The 21,807-nt window shown below is 36.0% G+C and overlaps 4 protein-coding genes and 1 pseudogene across 8 annotated transcripts in view; 4 read left to right on the top strand and 1 right to left on the bottom strand.

The window, feature by feature from the left end:
• The window catches only part of dgo (ankyrin repeat domain containing protein 6 diego), a 61,766-nt gene extending 57,712 nt beyond the window's left edge, over nt 1-4,054 (top strand). For all 4 annotated transcript variants that reach the window (XM_088041516.1, XM_088041518.1, XM_088041519.1 and 1 more), the window contains 3 exons: nt 1,932-2,478; nt 2,532-2,964; nt 3,021-4,054. In XM_088041516.1, coding sequence (XP_087897642.1) covers nt 1,932-2,478; nt 2,532-2,964; nt 3,021-3,726 — 1,686 coding nt within the window. In that variant the 3' untranslated portion in view covers nt 3,727-4,054. The remainder of the gene's footprint in view (nt 1-1,931; nt 2,479-2,531; nt 2,965-3,020) is intronic.
• A 3,732-nt stretch (nt 4,055-7,786) lies between these two features.
• Nucleotides 7,787-9,666, top strand: LOC148171090 (cytochrome P450 9e2-like). The gene is made up of 4 exons (XM_088040729.1): nt 7,787-8,114; nt 8,162-8,645; nt 8,691-9,405; nt 9,451-9,666. The coding sequence occupies exons 1-4, from the start codon at nt 7,915-7,917 to the stop codon at nt 9,615-9,617; spliced, it is 1,566 nt and encodes a 521-aa protein (XP_087896855.1). The 5' UTR covers nt 7,787-7,914; the 3' UTR covers nt 9,618-9,666.
• Nucleotides 9,667-11,787: 2,121 nt separating this feature from the next.
• On the top strand, nt 11,788-13,680 carry LOC148171089 (cytochrome P450 9e2-like). The gene is made up of 5 exons (XM_088040665.1): nt 11,788-12,077; nt 12,123-12,615; nt 12,662-13,103; nt 13,152-13,418; nt 13,460-13,680. The coding sequence occupies exons 1-5, from the start codon at nt 11,878-11,880 to the stop codon at nt 13,624-13,626; spliced, it is 1,569 nt and encodes a 522-aa protein (XP_087896791.1). The 5' UTR covers nt 11,788-11,877; the 3' UTR covers nt 13,627-13,680.
• A 683-nt stretch (nt 13,681-14,363) lies between these two features.
• On the bottom strand, nt 14,364-16,171 carry LOC148171088 (cytochrome P450 9e2-like). The gene is made up of 4 exons (XM_088040826.1): nt 15,907-16,171; nt 15,376-15,859; nt 14,616-15,330; nt 14,364-14,570 (listed from the first exon to the last, which is right to left on the bottom strand). The coding sequence occupies exons 1-4, from the start codon at nt 16,104-16,106 to the stop codon at nt 14,404-14,406; spliced, it is 1,566 nt and encodes a 521-aa protein (XP_087896952.1). The 5' UTR covers nt 16,107-16,171; the 3' UTR covers nt 14,364-14,403.
• A 1,873-nt stretch (nt 16,172-18,044) lies between these two features.
• Nucleotides 18,045-19,828, top strand: LOC148171087 (cytochrome P450 9e2-like; annotated as a pseudogene). The gene is made up of 5 exons (XR_015770514.1): nt 18,045-18,273; nt 18,322-18,810; nt 18,857-19,298; nt 19,353-19,619; nt 19,662-19,828. The product of XR_015770514.1 is annotated as a cytochrome P450 9e2-like (transcript).
• Nucleotides 19,829-21,807: the final 1,979 nt, after the last annotated feature.

Here is a 21,807-nt window from a genome sequence, read left to right as displayed (position 1 = left end):
TCTTTTACCTTATAAAAAAATGAGAAGAAGGAGACTGTTTTAACAACTCTCGCTTTTCTATTTTATTTGGCAACAAATTCTGCGCGCTACTATGAACTTCTGCAATAAATTCTAGGTTTACAAGAGTTTCTCAGACAGTTTTAGCAACAAAATTTTCACTCTCATGAGCTCTCAGAAGCTTTTTCTGCTGTTTTTGCAAAAAAAACTGTGCTTTTGAGAGCTTTCCATGAATTTTGCATTACCATTTTCTGGAGGCTTTCACAGGAAATTTTCTAGCTGTCTTTCTTTGATAGCAAATTTTGGGCTCCTATGAGCATTTCATTTTACGATCGTTAGTAAGAAAATCTGCATTTTCATGAGTTTTTTCGACTGTCTTTAATGCTTTAGTGCTGTTTTCTCAGGAGATTTTCCGCCTGTTTTTAGTAACTAAATACACTTTTGAGGGCTTTTTCCGATTGTCTTTTACAGAAAATTTTGCGTTTCCGTTTTTTCCTTTTGCGGAAGCATTTTCACAGTCTTTTTTTAGTAACAAATTTTGAGATTTTAAGAACTTTTCGAGTGTATTTAAATAAATTCTAGGATCGCAGAAGATTTTCAGTCTTTACCAACAAAAAGTTCACTTTTATGTGTTTTTAAATAACAAATGCTTTTTTCCCAGGAACTTTTCCGGCTGCCTTTAGCAGAAAATGCGTTTCTGAAAGCTTTCCCTGTTTTTTTTGCAGCAAATTTTGTATTTCTGTTTTTGCAAGAGCTTTTCCGGCTGTCTTTTTTATTATTTCAAGTGCAGCATTATAAGGAGATATTCCAGCTGTCTTTCTTGGATAGTAAATTTTGTGCTTCTTTAGCAACAAAATCTGCATTTTCTAGAATTCTTCCGACCATCTTTAACAACAAAAACTGTTTTCTCATGAGCTTTTCCATGTGTTTTTTGTAACAAACTACACTCCTGAGAGCTTTTTCCGTTTATCTTTTACAGAAAATTTTGCTTTTCTATTTCCTCTTTTTGCTGGAGCATTTCCACAGTTTTTTTTGCCAACAAAATGAAATTTGTGTTTAACAACAAGTCCTACTTTCTTTAGGAAAATTTTTTTGCATTATTATGAGAGCTTTTCCAGCTGTCTTTTTTTATTTGCCAATAAATACTGTTTTCTCAGGAGCTTTTCCAGCTGTCTTTTCTATTTGGCAAAAATTATGCTTTTCAGGAACTTTTCCGACTGTCTTTAGCAGGAAACTGCACTCCTGGGGGGTTTTTTCGATAGTCTTTTGTTGCAAATTTTGCTCTCCAAAGGACTAATCAATTGTTTTTGGCATACATTTTATGCTCATAAGAATTTTTTGGACGGACCAAAGAGTTTTTCTTTGTCGTTTTCCGATGTTTTCGATTTATTTGATGATTTTAAAATGGAAGTTTTCTGTTTTTTGCGTGCTTTTATTAGATTTTTTTATATTGTGCAAATTTTTTGAATATTCTTGTCTTTTAAATTCCGTTAATTTTTTGAGTTTTATAAGCCATTGCCTCTATGAATTTCTTACTTAGATTCTTCTAATTCTTCAGCCCTCTTTTCTTTGAATTTTTTAACTTTTTATTCTTGTGGATTTATTGTGGAGTTTTTTTATTTGTTTTTTTAGGTTAATTTGAATTCTCTCGGATTTTTTTCAGTTTTTTTATTTTATTCTGAAACCTTCCGGAAATTTGTTGTTTTTTTTGAGTCTTTCTAAATGATTATTTATTTAGGTTTCTTTGGAGTTCTTTACATCAATTTGAGTTCTTCCGATTGTTGTAAATTCTTTTAGATAATTTTTGTGGTTTGTTTCATTAATTTCTGCTTTTTGGTAAAATACGATTTCAAATTGAATTTAAACTGAAATGGTTCGCAATTCTCATCGTATTTCTATGTAAAAATCGTTAATTAGAAACTCTTCTTTTCCAGCACGGTAACAGCGCCCTGCACGAAGCCGCCTGGAAAGGCTACTCCAGATCCGTCCGTTTGTTGGGAGCGGCAGGCGCCACCCTCTCTCGCGCCAACGGGGGTGGCTTCACCGCCCTCCACCTCTGTTGTCAAAATGGCCACAACCAATCCTGTCGGGAACTCCTCCTCGCCGGTTGTGATCCCGACATCCAGAACAACTACGGGGACACTGCTCTTCACACAGCTGCACGCTATGGCCACGCGGGTGTTACAAGAATATTAATTTCAGCACAGTGTCGTGTGTCCGAACAAAATAAGAACGGTGATACCGCCCTCCACATAGCGGCGGCTATGGGGCGGCGGAAACTGACAAGGATATTGCTAGAGGCGGGATGTGATAAAAGTGTGCGGAACAAACAGAACGAGACTGCTAGAGACATTGCGCTGAGGAAGGATCTAAACGAGATTCTTACCATTTTGGATGAGTGCGTGACGAAGAAGGAGAAGAAAGGGAAGAGTAAGAAGAGGTCGAAGAGTAAAGTGAGATTTGATGCCAAGTACGGGACAGGTGAGGGTGATCTCAACTCTTAATTCTTCATTTAATAGTTTTTTTCTGCACAGACGCTGTGGATCGAGTTGAAAAACCGCGCCACTGGTCCCCTTATGGTTGTCACTACTATCCAGACCCTGAAGCTTTTCCATCGCCGCGTCTGGACTCCTTACCTCAAGAGCCGCTTAAAAGGGGAGAACAGTACTACCTGGATCTCGCCGGAAATATCTGTAAAGGTCCCGTGGGCGTTGGATACACGTGTTACTGCGCCCCTTTGTTCCGCCACCTGGAGGCGCGTCTGGAGAGAGACAAACGCGAGCTCCAGAGGGCTCAAGTCCGACTAGGTCAACGCGTGGCGGGTTTGGAACAAAAACTCAACCGCGGAGCCCATGGAAGGAGGTCTGAGAGAATCATCCCCAACCAAAGGGAAGAACCACCTCTGCCCCGCTCCAGAAGCTTGGAGATGTTGGATAAGATGGATCGCGCCCCCATACAAACCGCCAGGTGAGTTACCATCTTATCCTCCAGGACTCTGTTGGTTATTGTAATTTTTACCACAGAAGCATGGACGAGTTGGACCCGGTGGAAGGCCAAGCATCTTCACGCCCCTCCGTGAAGGAACTCGTCGCTCGGATTCAGCAGCAGCAACAAAACAGCACTGGTAACCACAGTGAAAGTAGCGAAGATGAAGACAGCCCCATGCGGATGACGCAGTATAAAGGTACCATGGGCGACTCCAACATGGCGAGTCCGCTCCCCATGCCCAACTATGAAAACGTCCCAAACGACGCTCCTCCTCGGAGCAGAAGCGGCGTTTATAGCCCTACCGTCATCAACCCAGCGCTTGTGGACTCCAGCAGTCGCTACATCGAACCCATCGTCAAAATTCAAGAGTCCAGCATCCGCTACAATGGACCATCAACCAGTGGGTACGTGGAGCAGAACTACCGCCATCCGTACTATGATAACGACCCGGGGAAGTACTATGATCACAATTCGAAGTACGTTGATTTGAATTCTCGGTTTGCCAAGTTGAGGGTTTTGGATGGAGGGAAAGGAGGTCTGGAAGGCGCGCGGATGTTGGATTCGAGTAAAATGTTCGAGAGCACCACCAGGATGTTGGAAAACCCGCAGGATACCGCTGATAGAGACACTAATAACGATTCGGGGTACTCGACGAAAGTGTACGGCAGTTCTAAAGGAAACTCGCCGAGTTTGTCAGGACAAATTGATAACGAGTGCTTAGGTGCGTCCAGTCTTGTGTGAATGAAGACACCAAATTTGTAATTCCATTTTTTTCAATAGATTGATTCTGTAGGTTTATGTACAAAGACAGTCGAGACGACGTGTCAAAATTTTATACTGAAATTGCTTTAATGATGGTGCCGTATCTTCATATTTAATTTGAGAATACCTGATGTATTAAACTGTATTATATAGGAAGTTATTTTGTTAATTTAAGTTTAATATTGCATATAAAATATTCATTTTAGACATCACTATTACATTCTCCATTGAGTTTTATAATTAGGTTTAGAGTTGTTGAGATATGTATATGTAGAAAATCATGAATAAAGTTGATATATTTTATTAATTATTATATTTTGAGAATCAACACGCGCACAAAGCAAAAAGGAGGGAAAATAAAAACAAAGAGATTTACCAAAAAACAAAATAGAGGAAATAGCACGGAAAGACTTAAAAATTTAGCAAACGTAGACAAAAAAATGACATAGAAAGGATAAATTTGAAAGAAATAGTAACACGGATGGATAAAGGAACGAAATTAGACAGGAAAATGCGGTAATTGGACTAATGTTAAAAAAAATCGCATTTCCGTTTCTTTCTGTTCTTGCAGAAGCTTTTCCATAGCCGTTTTTTATTTGACATCTAATACTGCTTTTCCGACTGTCTTTAACAGTAAACTGGGCTCCTTAGAGGTTTTCCCGATTGTCTTTTGCAGATTCGTTTTGGATTTCCGTTTCTTGCTTTTACACGAACTTTTTTAGCTGTTTCTGCTCTCAAAAGAACAATTCGATTTTTGCTAACACAAATTTATGCTCGAAAGAGTTTCGCGGACTAACCAAAGAGCTTTTCTTCGATTTTTGATGTTTTAGATTTATTTGATAATTTAATTAAAGTTTTGTTAATTTTTTCGTGAATTTATTTGGATTTATTTAACGATTTTATTTCTTTGTATTTCAGTCTTTTAGATTCTTTAAATCTTTTGGGTTTTACGGGTCTTTTAGATTCTTCAAAGTCATTCTTCTGAGTCTTTTTAAATTTCTTGGTTAGGTTCTTAAAATACATCGTCTTTCTTTTCCATAAATTTCTTTTTATTATTTTAAGACTTTTTATTATTTTAAATTATTTAGAATAACCATAATTTTGTGACTTCAACTACTAACTAAGTTTCTCTTCTTCTTTTAACATTACATCTTTTATTTTGAGTTTTTAGAAATTTTGGTTTTATAGTTTTTTTTAGAAGGTTCTAAAATTTTCAAGAATTCTCAAAATATTTTGACCATCTCTGGACGTATTCGAAAATTTTTGATATCATCAGGAATCTCTCGCAATTTGTACGTTATAGCAATGAAATTTGGATCTTTTACTAGTTTCTAAACACTTATTAATTGTGCCAAATTACGAAATTTTTCAAACTGACCAAAATTTTCTTTCTATTAGATCTTGTAACTCTTGAAATTTTAATGTTAGAACAGTAAAATTTAGTGGAGTTACTACCATCATTACATTTATTAACCCAAGAAAGTTACAAAATTTTAGAACAAGAATCACAAATTTTAAAAATTTTTGCGTCTAGAATAAACAAAAATTTTTTTAAGCACACGGCGTCGGTCATGTCTGTTAAATACATTTTTAATAAATATTTTTCGTAAAAATTCCATTAAAGACAAATCAGTTTTTCAAAGAGAATTAAACGATAAATACAATGAAATTTTTGAAAATTCTTCCTGTTTGGTTAAAAATATATAATTTCAGAATTACACATTAAATATTACATTGTAGTGTCCCACTTCAAATTCAAATTTCAAACTTTTCGCGCCACAACGACCGCAGGGATTTTTGCGTTAAGAAGTTGGTGGACTTGGTAGTTCACCGCCGCCACAGCGGAGGAGGCGGGCGATGCCGGAGGCAATGATTTCTTGGTACGACTTCGGAACTACCAAGGTGCTGTGTAATCGAGTGCGTTTCGTCATATTTTTGACAGTGTTAATTTTTATTGCCATTTTGTTTGAATTTTTCATTTTTGCGTTTTTGTTAATTTTTTTTGTTGGTCAAAATCTTTTAAACAATTTTTTTTTATTTTAACGGGAGTGTAGTGACTATTTTAGGGCTTCTTGTAGAAGCGCTTGTGTGTTGTCACCTTTTGGTATGTAATTATTTTTGTCATTTGTTGTCTTAAGAAGGAAGTCTCTCCGGATTCATGTAAAGTAGCTATTTTCCGTACAATTCTAAAGTAACGCGTTTTTTTTGATGACGTAAGCGTCTGGATTCAACCAGTGTTCGCCCGCCGTCCGATAAGCCACGTGCAGAAGCAGTTTAGATTCGTGGAAACCCGATAGTTTTGGGAACTTGAATTTTATTCGATTCAGTTCAAGGAATTTTTACTGTTGAGTTCGAAGGATTAAAAATAGAATAGGATTTTAAAGAAATTGTGAAATACATCAAATTAACTGGAAATGTCTTTTTGAATCGCTCTGTGTCATTCGTGAGCAAAAACGAGTACATTTTTCCTAAAGTCCACGACTTTCTCTTCCATTGTATTTTATTGAAACTGAAACTGAAAATTTATATGTTTATGTATTTTATGTATGTCCCTTGTTTTCTTAGCTGCTCTGTACTTGTCCGAACCCAATTCTCCTTTCTAGATTTTCTTCGTCACAAAAGACTCAACATAACAAACAGCCTCTCGCGTTAATATTAGTAGATTTTTCAGAGTGTGATCAATTCAAAATTAAACTTTGATTTTGACTTTCGAAAACCCTCCAGTGCTGGAAGCTTGTTACGTGGGACTCGCGGGGTAGTCAGGGTTCACCTAACTAGCGGGTCTTCCGCGGGTGAGATGTTGGTTACTCTTAATCTGGCCATAATTTGTTAGTACTCTCGATAAGACACCGCCTGTACTATGCTTGCGGAATAGGAAAGATTGTCTTTGGGTCTTCCGAAAACATAATCTCGTCCTGTTTCTGTGTGTCGCCTTCGAAAATAATTATCTTTTATTAATGTTTATTGATAAATTGTGTGTACATGTTTACTTGGTAAATTGTGTGTTGTTTTTCATTGTTATTTTGTTTTCAATAATTTTTGTAGTTTGATCACACTCACAACAGAGAGAATGGAAGATTTTTGTAGTTCTTTTGATGTAATTCACTTTCCGTTAATTTGTTTATTGCATTTTTTGTACCGAAACGTTTCTTTGTAAAGTGACTTCTTTTGACATTAAAGATTATTAAGAATTTTGTAACATGATCAGTTCGTCTGTTCAAATGCTTGTAATTCTTGAACAATTAGCTGTAAAATTTAAATCAAAACCATTCAAACTTTTAAAGTCTGAATAAAACAAGTTAAACCACATTTGGTCTGGTGTATTTTATTGCTTTGTGTTGGTACGTTCTTCCCAAAAAGACGATGCACTGCTTTGTATCCAACGAACATCCGCCTTCACAACACAACGTAGGTCCTAGCCGTTTCAGACGATCACGATTTTTGGCCATTTTATTTATTTTAAAGTTCGCGGTTCTCGAGTTTGGCGGTTCATTTGAATTTTGGCGGAATTGGGTTACAGATCATTACAACATGGATTTCTGGCAAAATTTTAGCGTTTTCTACACGTTATGAGCTCGTGCTCTTAATACTTTTAAAGTGACGAAGGTTGTTAAAATAGTACCGTTTTGTGCCCCCAAATCGATTTCTTACGAGCCATAAAGATTTATTTCCGAAAATCAGTCTCGCTCAATTTTGCCAATAAATAACGAAATGTTCCCTCAGGTTTGATTTAGTTCACTTCACACCAAAATACTGCCAGTTGCAATATAAAAAAAATACCGTTTGAATAAGAGACCTTTGAGTATTAAAAATGGTGGATGCGCCGAATTAAACCTTGAAACCGAAAGACTCTATTAGCCAACCCACGCCGTAAATAGCTTGTTGCAGCCTTGAGAAGTCTGATTTTTCATTTCTAAAGTGTTGATCAGAGCCTTTACCTTTTATTATCGTTTCAAACTATAAATAAATGATAATGTGTCGTCAAAGATCGCTATGATATAATCAGCGATGACACATACTCGTAAAGCAAAGAGGGGAATAAAATAAACAGTCAACAGTTTTAGTATTAGAACAACGCAGCTGTAGTGAGTTGCTAAAACTGTGCGTGTCCTTCATCTCTTTATCTCAATGTCAATCGCATAATCTCTGCGCTCAGTGTACATCAAAATGTTGACAATAATCCTGGGCGTTCTTTTGGGCGCGATAATTTACTACAAACTACTAAAAGGGACGAAATTTTGGGCCGAAAGAAACATCCCGCACGCCCCAGCATGGCCATTCTTTGGAAGCTTTGGGGATTTTATGATAAGAAAAAGACACTTTTTCATCATAGCAGACGATATCTACAAAAAGTTTTCCAATGAAAGGTAAGATTATCTCTCTTTCACTGTATGATCGACCATTTTAATTTTAGATACGTCGGTTACCACCAATTTTCCGCTCCTGTTCTTTTAATACGTGACCTGGAGCTGGTTAAACAGATTGGAGTTAAAGAGTTTGAGAGTTTCCATGACCATCAGGCGATAGCCAACATCCAAACTGATCCTCTTTTATCCAAGTTTTTGATTCATTTGCGTGGGGAGAAGTGGAAGGAGATGAGGGCAACCCTAAGCCCGGCGTTCACTAGTAGTAAAATGAGGAACATGTATCAGCTCATGGTGGAGTGTGCTGAAAACTTCGTCGAGTTTTTCCGAGGAAAAGAACACGACATTGAAATGAAAGCCGTGTCCACCAGGTTCGCTAATGATGTCATTGCGTCTGCAGCCTTTGGGATTCAAGTGAATGCAGTCAAAGAGCCAGAACACGAGTTTTTTAAAATGGGGCAGAAATTGACTAATTTAACAGTGTCAGACTTTGTGAAGGCGTTCATGTTTGAGATTTCAACGTGGATAGCTAAAGTGTGTTTTTTTTCGGTGTTCATACTAATTACACTTCGTTTCTAGTTGCTCAAAATTCGATTGATAAAACAAGATGTGGCGGATTTTTTTTCCTCCATTATTAAAAACAATATTAACAATCGTCTGAAGAATAATATTACTCGGCCGGATTTGATCCACCTGTTGTTAGAAGCTCGGAAAGGCAAGCTGAAGCACGACACCCATGAAGAGCGCCAAGAAGGTTTTGCAACAGTTGAGGAGTCCAGCATTGGTAAAACCACGCAAAAATTGGAACTCTCCGACGACGACATTGTCGCCCAAGCTGTTCTCTTCTTCTTTGCGGGTTTTGACACGGTTTCCACAGCTACGTGTTTTTTGGCTCACGAACTAGCTGTTAACCCCACGATTCAGAAGAAGCTCCAAGAAGAAATAGACGCAGTACGACTTCAGTACGATGGTAAAATCCCGTACGAAGCGCTCCTCTCCATGAAGTACCTCGACCAAGTAATCTCTGAAAGTCTAAGAAAGTGGCCTCCAGCATTCCAAACTGATAGAATGTGTGCTAAAGACTTCACCATTCCTCCGACGCGACCGAATGAAAGAACAATTGTGGTGGAGAAAGGAATGACTGTTGTAGTACCGATCATGTCGATTCAACGGGATCCGCAGTACTACCCTGAGCCTGAGAAGTTCGATCCTGAGAGATTTAGCGATGAGAATAAAGGGAAAATTCTGCCAGGGACGTACTTGCCGTTTGGAGTTGGGCCTAGGAATTGTATCGGTACGTTTAAAGGGCCTTGAAAATTGCGATTAATGTGGGTTTTAGGTTCGAGATTCGCTCTTCTTGAAGTAAAGACATTGTTCTTTTATTTGTTGTCAAACTTTGACTTGGAGCCCAACGCCAAAACGGAAATTCCGATGAAAATTAGCCCGAAGAAGCCTAATATAGGTCCTGAAAACGGATTTCAATTGAGATTTAAGCCTAGGAGTTAGGCTGATGGGTTGGCAATAAATTGTTATTAATAAATTCTTGTTTTTGCTATCTGAGACTTTTTCTTTTTTTATTCGCTAACTTTGAACAAATCGCAAATCGGTAGAATTTCGCTCTACAAGATAACAGAGCTGCCAACATAAAAAGATGTGTGAGGGCCTTCCTGGCCAAAGTTTTGTTGACATTTCAGAAATTTCTTAATTTTGTTGCTTTATAGACTCATTTCGACACTTTTCAGATAATAAATTTTCAAAAAATGATTTTTTTTTGAATTTCTAGCGGTTTATTGAATTATTTGGTGCTGTGGATTTTTTCTTATTTTAATTTATTATTCGTGCTTAGATTTTATTTGGGTCTTTTGAATGTTCTGCTTTTATTATTGCAAATTTTGAAGATTTCAAAAAAGTCGTAAATTTTGTTACTTTTAATCCTACAGTAACGAAATTTGCCATGATTACTACTTGTAACAAACTTATTAATTTTGACGAATTACAAACTTCTAGAGCAAAAGAGACACTTTTTAGAAAATATATTTTTAAAGATCCACCTTATCCTTATAATAAAATGAAGGATGTATTGAATTCGGATTAAAACCAAAAAAAGAATTTGTGTGATTGGCTGGCTTTCTCTTTATCGAAGAAGTTTTTATAATAAAAAACGCACTAGAGCAAACGTAACTTATTAGTTAACAATTATCATTTACTGGCTGGATGTTTAAAACTGCTTATTAGATCGATTTCTTTGCTAATTAAAACATGCGCAAAAAAATGTCATTAATTTAAAAATTCCAAATTTTTGTTCTTTTACCTGTAATTTTGGCAGTTTTTATGATATTGCAATGAAATTTGGAAAGCACTTTCTCTTTGATCGGTTTATAAGTTGCACTAAATCTTAGAATTTAAGCTCAAATAAAACAAGTTTTAGAAATTTTTATTTTAATAACAATTAAAAAAATGTCAAATTTTCTGATCTTTTGCCTGTAATTCTGGGAGTTTCGATGCTATTGCAATGAAATTTAGGGAAAACACTCTTTTTTATCTGTTCGTGAGCTATTCCAAATTTGAGAATTTAAGAACGAAAGATATTAATTTTTTTTAATTTTTATTTTGAGGACGAATTATAAATTTCAAAATTTTTCAATTTTTTCTATTAGACCTTGTAACTCTTGTAATTTTAATGTTATGACAATGCAATTTAGTATAGTTATTACTGTTATTACACTTGTTAACACATGTCAATTACAACATTTTAAAACACAAAACAAGATGTTAAAAATTTTTTTTTTTAGATAAACATTTTTAATTATTTTTTGTTTAATAAATTCGTAATATTGTTATCTGACATTTTTTCTTTCTTTATTCTACAAGTTTAAACGTTTCATAAAATTGTTCTGTTTTAGTGCTTTATAGACTCACTTCGATACTTTCCAAATGATAAATCTTCAAAAATATTTTTTTTTTGGGTTTTTTGCGGTCTATTGAAACATTTGCTTTTATTTTTGTAAATTTTGTTACTTTTAAACCTACAGTAACAAAATTTTCTTAGCTAATTAAATCATGCACAATAATGTCATTCATTTAAAATTTTTAACAACAATTTCGTTGCTGTAGCTCTTAAATTACCAAAATTACAAATTTTACTGGAGGATGAAGCAAATTTGCTTGGATTTCAAAATAAACATTTCTATAATTTAAGTTTTTCGCTCAATTTTGCAATTTGGTAGAGTTAATCTATGACTCAAAAATAGTAAATAGTAACTGAGTGTGTGAAAAATTGCCTAAGTCAGAACTCAGCAGACTCGCGACAGAAACTTGCGGTATTTATTGCAAACAATCTAAACACGTAAGAAAGAATTCGCACGAAAAACTGTCGCGAGTTAGTCTTCAGTCTATTCCTGGCAGTGATATTTTTGAATCAACTTCTGGTCGGCAAACAGTCAACATCAATTGTTAATGAAATCAATATACAAACCGAAATGTCAAAATTTCCTAGTTTTATAACAAAATTATTTGCACCAAATTGTGCAACATTCACCATTCGTGTAATATTATATTTATTGCGCAACCCTGGAAGTAGATAATTATAATTACACAATATTACAAATGTGAGCATAACCTTGCCCAAACCTTTTATTATAATTTCGAATTCCACCAATCGCTACAACAAGTGCAACGTCAGAGATAACAACACGAGAATCCTCAATCGATAAAACCACTAGGTAAACGCGTCTAGCACCAAACGTATCAAACGTTACCTTGAAAAATGTTGCTGTTAATCCTCGGAGTGATTTTAGGTGCTTTAATCTACTACAAGCTTATCAAAAGGGCGCACTATTGGTCCGACCGCAAAGTTCCCCACGTCCCAGCATGGCCCTTAATCGGAAGCATGTGGGACAGTATCATGTGGAAAGCACATTTTATGGACGTCACTACAGATTGGTACAAGAAATTTTCCAACGACAGGTAAAAATCCTTCCTATATTATTACCATAGTGACTGAATTTCTAGATATTTCGGTTACAACCAATTCAATACAGCTTGCCTAGTTATCAGAGATCTCGATCTTATCAAACAAATCGGAGTGAAGGAGTTTGAGACTTTCCATGACCATTTTAATATTTCCGATCCTGATATCGAAAGTGATCCTCTTCTGTCAAAAAGTCTGATTAATTTAGTGGGGAATAAATGGAAACAGATGAGGGCGACACTAAGTCCCGCTTTTACCACGAGCAAAATGAAGAATATGTACCATTTAATGGTGGAATGCGTGAAAGACTTCACTACTCATTTAGAGGAAAAAAAGGAAGTTGATGTTGAGATGAAGGACTTGTTTGGAAGGTTTGCTAATGGTGTGATTGCTAGTACAGCCTTTGGAATTTCTGTCAACACGGTTAAAGACCCAGAGAACGAATTTTCCACAATGGCACAAAAACTAACACAGATTGACTTCTCAATCGCTGTAAAAGCAGGCGTGTTTGGAATATCTCCAAAACTTGCCCAGGTACTTTATTGCATTTTCTAGACATTATAACCACTCTTCTTTACAGATCTTAAAATTGCGACTAGTTAAACAAGAAGTGGCGGATTTCTTTTCAACCATCATCAAAGAGAACATACACAAAAGAATCAACGAAGGAATAGTGCGTCCGGATTTGATCCACCTCCTTTTGGAAGCGCGCAAAGGAAACTTGAAACACGACGACCAAAAACAGGAAGTAGGTTTTGCAACGGTTGAAGAGTCCCATATTGGTACTAAAACTCATGGCATGGATCTAAGTGACGATCATATTGTCGCCCAAGCTCTTCTCTTCTTCTTCGCTGGTTTTGATACTGTTAGTACCGCTCTGTCGTTTATAGCCTACGAGCTAGCAGCTAATCCCCACGTCCAGAAGAAGTTGCAAGAAGAAATAGACTCCGTTAGACAAAAACACGAAAACGTACCGTACGAAGTGTTAACTTCAATGAAGTACCTCGACCAAGTCATTTCTGGTACGTTCCACACTCGCTGTTGATAGTTTTGATAAGATTCGATTTTAGAGGGTTTGAGAATGTGGCCCCCAGCGTTTCAAACCGACAGAAACTGCAACAAGAATTTCACCATTCCTGCGAAGAAGCCTCAAGAACGATCTATTGTCATCGAAAAAGACGTTCTTTGTGTTGTTCCTATCACCGCGATCCATCGGGATCCTCAGTACTTCCCTGACCCCGACAAGTTTGATCCTGAGAGATTTAGCGATGAGAATAAGTCCAGGATTGTTCCAGGATCGTACATGCCTTTTGGTGTAGGTCCTAGAAATTGCATTGGTTTGTAGGGCGTTGGGCAATTTTCTTAAATGAAAAATTAGGTTCCAGGTTTGCGCTTCTTGAGCTGAAGACGTTGTTTTTCCACTTGTTGGCGAAGTTTGATTTGGTGCCCAACGAGAAGACGGAGATTCCTATGAAGATTAGTCCGAAGAAGGCGAATCCGGCGCCGGAAAATGGGTTCCAGCTGCGGTTTAAAGCAAGACAATAATAGTATTTTTTGTCTCTATTGAGCAGAAAAAATAAATTTTGTTGTTTTTTTTTAGTTCTTTGTTTGTTGTTTTTACCGTTTTCTTCTTCATTTTCTTGATCTGTTTTTGAAGTCTAAGTTAATGGAATGTTCAAAGTTAGAAATTTCGTTAATCGGCGAAGTTAGCAGTACTTATTAGTAAATACTCTGAATAACACTGGTCAACAAGATTTTTGTCGTCAGCGTAAAAATTGATATTCTTATGTAATTTGATTCCTTGAACACGATGGTGACCTTTAAAATTCTCGAGGACTCCTAGTTTCTGAGGTAAATATAAACTTAAAATAATCATTTTTTTGTATTCAAAAGACCTTTCAGATGAAGAAAAATATCAATAAACGAAAAAACTTTTTTTTTCTTGGTTAGTTGACTCAAAAACGGTTACCTAATTTTTTTTTTGTTACCCAGATACCCATAATTATGTGAAAATCGTTAACAATTTATTAAGTAACATTTAAAATATGACTTTGTATCAATTTTCATAAAAAAATTACCCCAACTTACCTTATTTTGAAAAAAAAATTATAGAATGGAAAAAAATTAAATGTTTAATTTTTTAAATTTGGTAATGCTAAAATAGGAACAAAATTTTTGTCATCACGCTTTCATCAAGATTCTCCGAAAAAAAAGTTATAAGAAAAGTAAAAAAAAGTGTAATAAAAATGTTTTATCAACGACCATTAGAGAAAAATCTTAGATAACCATAAGAAGAGTTTATTATCAACAATTAGTATCAACCTAACTCCTAGGCTTCAACTTCAAATTAAACCCGTTTTCAGGCCCTAGATTGGGCTTGTTCGGGCTGATCTTCAGCGGAATCTCAGTTTTAGCATTGGGCTCCAAGTCAAAGTTTGACAACAAATGGAAGAAGAACGTCTTCACTTCAAGCAGAGCAAATCTCGAACCTAAAAACCCCATAAGCCACGATCTTTAAAACCCTTTAAACGTACCGATACAATTCCTAGGCCCAACTCCAAACGGCAAGTACGTTCCTGGCAGAATTTTAGCTTTATTCTCATCGCTAAATCTCTCAGGATCAAACTTCTCAGGTTCAGGGTAGTACTGCGGATCCCGTTGAATCGACATGATCGGTACTAGAAGTCTCATTCCTTTTTCCACCACAAAAGTTTTTTCATTTGGTCGCGTCGGAGGAATGGTGAAGTCTTTTTCACACTGTCTGTCGGTTTGGAATGCTGGAGGCCACTTTCTTAGACTTTCAGAGATTACTTGGTCGAGGTACTTCATGGAGAGGAGCGCTTCGTACGGTATTTTACCATCGTACTGAAGTCGTAATGCGTCTATTTCTTCTTGAAGCTTCTTCTGGATCCTGGGGTTAACAGCTAGTTCGTGGGCCAAAAAACACGAAGCTGTGGAGACCGTGTCAAAACCCGCAAAGAAGAAGAGAACAGCTTGGGCGACAATGTCGTCGTCGGAGAGTTCCATGTTCTGCGTCGTTTTACCAATGCTGGACTCTTCAACTGTTGCAAAACCTTCTTGGCGCTCTTCATGGGTGTCGTGCTTCAGCTTGCCTTTCCGCGCTTCTAACAATAGGTGGATCAAATCCGGACGAGTAATATTATTCTTCAGACGATTGTTAATATTATTTTTAATGATAGAGGTAAAAAAATCTGCCACGTCTTCTTTTATGAATCGAAGTTTGAACATCTAGAAACGAAGAGTTATTTGTGTGGACATTGAAAAAACACGTACTTTAGCTAGCGATGCTGACATATCCAACATGAACGCCTTCACAAAGTCTGAAATGGTAAAATTAGTCAATTTTTGCCCCATCTTAAAGAATTCGTGTTCCGGCTCTTTGACTGCGTTCACTTGAATTCCAAAGGCTGCAGACGCGATGACATCAGTAGCGAACCTAGTTAACACTTCTTTCATTTCAACATCATGTTCTTTGCCTTGGAAAAACTCAACAAAGTTTTGAGCACATTCCACCATAAGCTGGTACATATTCTTCATTTTGCTACTAGTGAACGCTGGGCTTAGCGTTGCCCTCATCTTCTTCCACTTATCCCCACGCAAATGAATCAAACTCTTAGACAGAAGAGGATCAGTTTGGATGTTGGCCACCTTCTGATGATCGTGGAAACTCTCAAACTCTTTAACTCCAATCTGTTTAACGAGCTCCAGGTCACGTATTAAAAGCACAGGTGCAGAAAATTGGTGGTAGCCGACGTACCTAAACCGAAAATCATCGATCATGCGTCAAAAATTAGCTAATGTTACCTTTCGTTTGGAAAATTCTTGTAGATGTCGTCTCCTATGGCCAAAAAGTGTCTTTTTCTTATTATAAAATCCCACATGCTTCCAACGACTGGCCATGCTGGGGCGTGCGCGATTTTTTTCTCGGCCCAGAATTTCGTCCCTTTTAGTAGTTTGTAGTAGATTGCGGCCCCCAAAAGAACGCCAAGGATTATAGTCAACATTTTAACACACACTGAGCGCAGAAATGATCTCAATGTCAAGCACGTACTCTCTCCAGCTGCCTTGTTATGATACTAAAAAGTGTTTGTTCCTCTCTTGACTTATGAGTCATTGCTGATTATTATTATCATTCCGATCTTTGACGACACAGTATTTCTTCTTCTTAGTTTCCACGACAGTTCATGCTGCGGGATTTTTTCCTCGGTTCAAAAATTATGAGTTTGTTGTAAATTTCGGCAGTCAAAACGACACCCAGGATTATGGTCAACGTTTTGATGTGTGGGCATAGAAATTATATGCTTGGCTAACAATAGGATAAAGAGATAAGGACACTTATAATATTAGAAACTCATACAGCAATTTGGTTTTAAGTAAAAGTGTTTGTTCCGCTTTTTCACTCATCGATGATTACAATCTTATCGATATTTGTAACCGCATTTCTGTTTATTGTTTAGATGAAAGTGGACAACAGAAGTACATAGGAACTGGTTGAAGAGATCGGTATTTAAAATTTTTTTGGTTGCGAATGAGTCAACGTCAGTTTTACCCGGCGCATCCACCAGTTTTAACATCTCCCAAAAAATCTTTAATATAAGTAGTTAAACCTTGCAGAAATCTGAGGATTGCCTGATTAACCCGTTAGCGGTTGTAAATGTATATGCAAATATGCAAAGGATAAGAATTTGAAATTTTGGGGACAAAAGTAAGGGGATAAGACAGGAAGTGGCATTCAACTTGCTTATTTTAAAGAGAGCACCCTATATTCTATTGCATTTTTAAATTCTATATGCAAATTAAAGATCACTTTCTATATACCGTGCTATACAAAAAATGTATCATTTCTGAAATATACCGATTTTTCAAAAAAATTAATTAAATCTGCTTTACAAAAAAAATCTACAAACATTTTTTAGAATTTTTATTTTTATTAGACCACCAAATTTGTTTATAAAAGATCCACATAAAATTGAATAGTAACCATTCCAAAACATGCTTAAAAAATTGGAAACAAAAGAGTAAACACAGTTTTTATTTCAGAAAGAAAATTTCACTTCTGTTGTGCAATTTTTTTTACAAAAATCAAGATATTTCTGAAATGGCTTAATTTAAGTATAGCACATTATACATAAAGTCACCTATAATTTGGATGTAGAATCTGAAAATACAATAATATATAGGGTTAGGTTATATAGGAAGTGTCACAAACATGTAATTATTGTCATTCAATTAGATTTATTCGCTTATTTTTATTCCCAAAATTTCAAATTCTCATCTTTTGTAGTTTATGAAAAAAATGTCAAAACGTATGTACAGGTCTCCCAGAACTCGTGACCCAGGGAAAAAAGGCTTATACAGGGTGTCCCAGAACTCGCGCTCCAGAGAAAAAGGGCTTATGGAGGCAACAATTCTAAACAAAAATTTTGAAACTATAATTTTTTAACTCAAAAAATAACAGAGATAAGACAAAAAAACTGTAGCCAATCCTGAAGCTTAACAGAATTTGAAAATTGATAACTATGAACACATACTATCATCCATTGGTCAGATGAAAATTAGACTCTCGTTGCCTAGGAAATTTGGATAGCCTTTTACTCCACTTCTCGAATAAGCTTTCGGGATTGGTTATTAATTATTTATCAGTTCTTGAATACTATTAAACTTAGTCAATTTTTGATTTGAAATCAATATCTATGGGGCGCGAGTTCTGGGACACCTGTATAGGCAACAATTCTGAACCAAAATTTTGAAACAAAAATGAGTTCTGGGACATCCTGTATGCGTTTACAACAGTTAAAGGGTTAAGAAAACATTTTTTTTCTGTGAGCAAAATGCTCAAAATACTAGTAGATCTCACATAACGCTTGCGCAATATATTAATGTGATAACACGTCAATTTTTATTAATCGATAAAATTGATAACCGCTATTATAAAAGCAAACACGAACATAACACACCACAACTGTGAAACATGTTTCTGTTACTCCTAGGAGTTCTTCTGGGTGTTGTAATTTATTACAAGTTTGTCAAAAAGACGCACTACTGGGCAGACCGCAAGATTCCTCACGTTTCAGCATGGCCACTAATCGGAAGCATGGGGGCCTTTGTCACCAGAAAGAAGCACATGTTTGAAATCACCAATGATATCTACAAGAAGTTTCCTAACGATAGGTAAAAATCCTTTTTTTATTATTACTTTATTATTGCAATTAATTTAAGATACGTCGGATACAACCACTTCAACACCCCTGCACTCTTCATCCGAGATCTTGACCTAATTAAACAACTCGGTGTGAAAGAGTTTGAGACTTTCCACGACCATTTTAATGTTCCCGACGTCGAAACTGATCCGATCATATCAAAAAGTCTGATAAATTTGGTAGGGTACAAGTGGAAACAGATGCGGGCGACGCTAAGTCCTGCTTTTACCACGAGTAAGATGAAGAATATGTACCAGTTGATGGTGGAATGCGTAGAAGACTTGACTACTCATTTGCAAGAGAAAAAGGAATTGGATGTCGACATGAAGGACTTGTCTGCAAGGTTTGCTAATGGTGTCATTGCTAGTACTGCCTTTGGGATTTCTGTAAACGCGGTAAAAGAGCCGGAGAACGAGTTTTACACGATGGCACAAAATTTACAATACAATTTAACGTCGTCGCTGTGGTAAAACTAATAATTTTTGGGATATCCGCCAAATTTGCCAAGGTACTTCTAAGGTTTTGCTCGGTTTTATAATCACTGCTATTTACAGCTATTGAAATTAAGACTGATGAAACAAGAAGTGTCGGATTTCTTTTCCTCCATCATCAAAGAGAACATGCATAAAAGAATCAACGAAGGAATAGTCCGTCCGGATCTGATCCACCTCCTTCTAGAAGCGCGCAAAGGAAACTTGAAACATGACGACCAAAAACAGGAAGAAGGTTTTGCAACCGTTGAAGAGTCTCACATTGGTACCAAAACACAAAGCATGGAACTGAGCGACGATCACATCATCGCTCAAGCTGTTCTCTTCTTCTTCGCTGGTTTCGATACTGTTAGTAACGCTCTGTGTGTTATAGCACATGAGTTAACAGCTAATCCCGACGTCCAGAAGAAACTCCAAGAGGAGATTGACGAAGTTCGACAAAAACACGATAAAATTTCGTACGAAGTTTTGGTTTCAATGAAATATCTTGACCAAGTTATTTGTGGTACGTTTCAAACGTGCTAATATTTTTTTACTATAGGCACCAAATTGATTTCAGAGGGTTTGAGAATGTGGCCTCCGGCGTTCATAACTGACAGACAATGCAAAACTGATTTTACCATCCCTCCGAAGTATCCGCATGAACGGACTTTTGTCGTTGAAAAAGGCATTCTGTGTATGTTTCCCATCGCGGCGATCCATCGGGATCCTCAGTACTTTCCTGACCCAGACAGGTTTAATCCTGATAGATTCAGCGATGAGAATAAGTCCAAGATTGTTCCAGGATCGTACATGCCTTTTGGTGTAGGCCCAAGAAATTGCATCGGTTTGTAGGGTTTTGGGGCGATTTTCTAAAATGAAAAATTAGGTTCCAGGTTTGCGCTTCTTGAATTGAAGACGTTGTTTTTCCACTTGTTAGCAAAGTTTGATTTGGTGCCTAACGAGAAGACGGAGATTCCTCTCAAGATCAGTCCGAAGAAGGTGAATCTGGCGTCCGAAAATGGGTTTCAGATGCGGTTGAAAGCAAGACAGTGATCAAATTTGTTGTGATCATTGAATAAACTTAATAAAAAGTCTTTCAAGTTGTAAGTTTATTTGATTGATATCTCGCTTATTTGCGGAGTAAACTGAAATTATTGGTGCTCATTTTACGCAGAATTTTACGCAAAATCTAAAACTGGGCAAATTAAGTAACTAAATTGGAAGCGATTAAAATTTTGGTTATTAAATTTTTAGTTCTGAAATGTTGACCGCTCAATATCTCCGGAACTGGGAGATTTTTCTTCGCGCTTTCGCTGCTTAGAATCTTCTCTCAGATATCCAAAAATTAATAGACAATATTTTTGGGAAAATAAATTGACTCACTGACTACGGATGTTGGGCGTTTGGCGGTTTTCTTAAATGAAAAATTAGCTTCCAGGTTTGCGCTTCTTGAGCTAAAGACGTTATTTTTGCACTTGTTGGAAAGCTTGATTTGGTACCCAACGAGAAGACGGAGATACCGCTCAAAATCAGCCCGAAGAAGATGAATTTAACGTCCGACAATGGGATCCAGCTGCGGTTGAAAGCAAGACATTGATAGTATTTCTTGTGATTATTGAGTAGACTTAATAAAAATTCAGTCATGTTTTAAGTTTATTTGCGCATATTTCGTCGTTTTTCTATCGTTTTCCACGCACTTTTGCTGAAAAAAATATTTTTCCAAATCTAATTCGGTCAATATCTAGCTTATTTGTGAAGAAAACTCAAGTCATTGGCGTTCATTTAAGGTTCTACGCTCCGCATATACTCGCATATGGCCTACGATTTTTCGTTTTTGAGGCGCACTTTAGACTTTAGAAAATCGCTCAAGTTTTGTATGTGTGCGTCTCAGGGAGATCTATGGAGGTGACATCTTCGAATTTTGAAAAAGTGAAAAATTTGACTTTAATTAATCAAAAACTGAAAATCCCATTTTTCGTTTTTAAGGAATATGAAGCAACATACGAAGTTCAGAAAAACACCAACTTGTAGAGAATTAAAACCTCTATGGAGGTGACATTTTTGTTTTTGACATTATTTCATAATTTTGAAGATATAAATAAAAAAACAAATCAAAAATAATGTAAAATTTCACACAGAATCCAAAACTGTGAATTTTTTAGATATGTCAATAAATAATTGAATAAGAATCGATTAAATTTACAAGTAGTAAATTTTCAGTTCCGAAGTATTAATTCAATTCTTTCAAAACTAAAAAAAAATATCTTTTTTTGGGTTTTTGTTGTCTATTGGTTTATTAGGAGCTGTGGATTTTTTTTTATTATTGTAGTTAAACAAACTAAACTGACATTCACAACAAACTTCAAAGTACAGTCCTATGAAATGATGATTGAAAAGTACACTCTGATTTTACAGAAATCAAAGGTAATTTGATTTTTATGTTTTGTGAATGGATATTAATTAAAACATGCGCAAAAAATGTCATTTATTTAAAATTTCGAAATTTTTGTTCTTTCACCTATATGTAATTTTAGCAGTTTTTATAATATTGCAACGATATTTGGAAAGCACACTTGCTTTGACCGGTTTATAGGCTGATTTAAATCTCAGAACAAGTTTTAGAAATTTTTATTTCAATGACAATTGATCTTTTGCTTGTAATTCTAGGAGTTTTTATGCTATTGCAATGAAGTTTGAGGAAAACACTTTTTTTATCTAATTATAAATTGTGCCAAATTTCAGAATTTAAGAACAAGAGATATTACATTTAGAAATTTTTATTTTGAAGACGAATTAAAAAATTTCAAAATTTCTCAATTCTTTCATTAGACCCTGTAACTCTTGTAATTTTAATGTTATGAGAATGAATTTAGTATAGTTATTATCACACGTATTAACACTAGTTAATCACAACATTTTAAAACTAAAAACAAGATTTTTGAGAAATTTTTACTTATAACATTAAACAAAATTGTAAATAATTGAATCGATTTGTTACCTAATTAAATCATGCACAAAAAAGTGTCATTCAT

Source organism: Gnatocerus cornutus, chromosome 7 (assembly GCF_029298725.1).
Source record: "Gnatocerus cornutus isolate USDA-ARS CGAHR chromosome 7, icGnaCorn1.1, whole genome shotgun sequence".
NCBI lineage: Eukaryota > Metazoa > Arthropoda > Insecta > Coleoptera > Tenebrionidae > Gnatocerus > Gnatocerus cornutus.
The sequence above is the reverse complement of the archived record's forward strand: the minus strand, read 5'-3'. Positions and strand labels throughout refer to the sequence as shown.

Bases quoted from the DNA above. Each gene is read 5' to 3' on its own strand.
- LOC148171089 (XM_088040665.1), top strand. From the start codon at position 11,878: ATGTTGCTGTTAATCCTCGGAGTGATTTTAGGTGCTTTAATCTACTAC. The intron at 12,078-12,122 runs GTAAAAATCCTT...CTGAATTTCTAG, and splicing joins AAGAAATTTTCCAACGACAG to ATATTTCGGTTACAACCAAT. The intron at 13,104-13,151 runs GTACGTTCCACA...ATTCGATTTTAG, and splicing joins CCTCGACCAAGTCATTTCTG to AGGGTTTGAGAATGTGGCCC.
- LOC148171090 (XM_088040729.1), top strand. From the start codon at position 7,915: ATGTTGACAATAATCCTGGGCGTTCTTTTGGGCGCGATAATTTACTAC. The intron at 8,115-8,161 runs GTAAGATTATCT...TTTTAATTTTAG, and splicing joins AAAAAGTTTTCCAATGAAAG to ATACGTCGGTTACCACCAAT. The intron at 8,646-8,690 runs GTGTGTTTTTTT...CTTCGTTTCTAG, and splicing joins TTTCAACGTGGATAGCTAAA to TTGCTCAAAATTCGATTGAT.
- LOC148171088 (XM_088040826.1), bottom strand. From the start codon at position 16,106: ATGTTGACTATAATCCTTGGCGTTCTTTTGGGGGCCGCAATCTACTAC. The intron at 15,331-15,375 runs GTACGTGTTTTT...CTTCGTTTCTAG, and splicing joins TGTCAGCATCGCTAGCTAAA to ATGTTCAAACTTCGATTCAT. The intron at 14,571-14,615 runs GTACGTTTAAAG...TGGGGTTTTTAG, and splicing joins TGGGCCTAGGAATTGTATCG to GTTCGAGATTTGCTCTGCTT.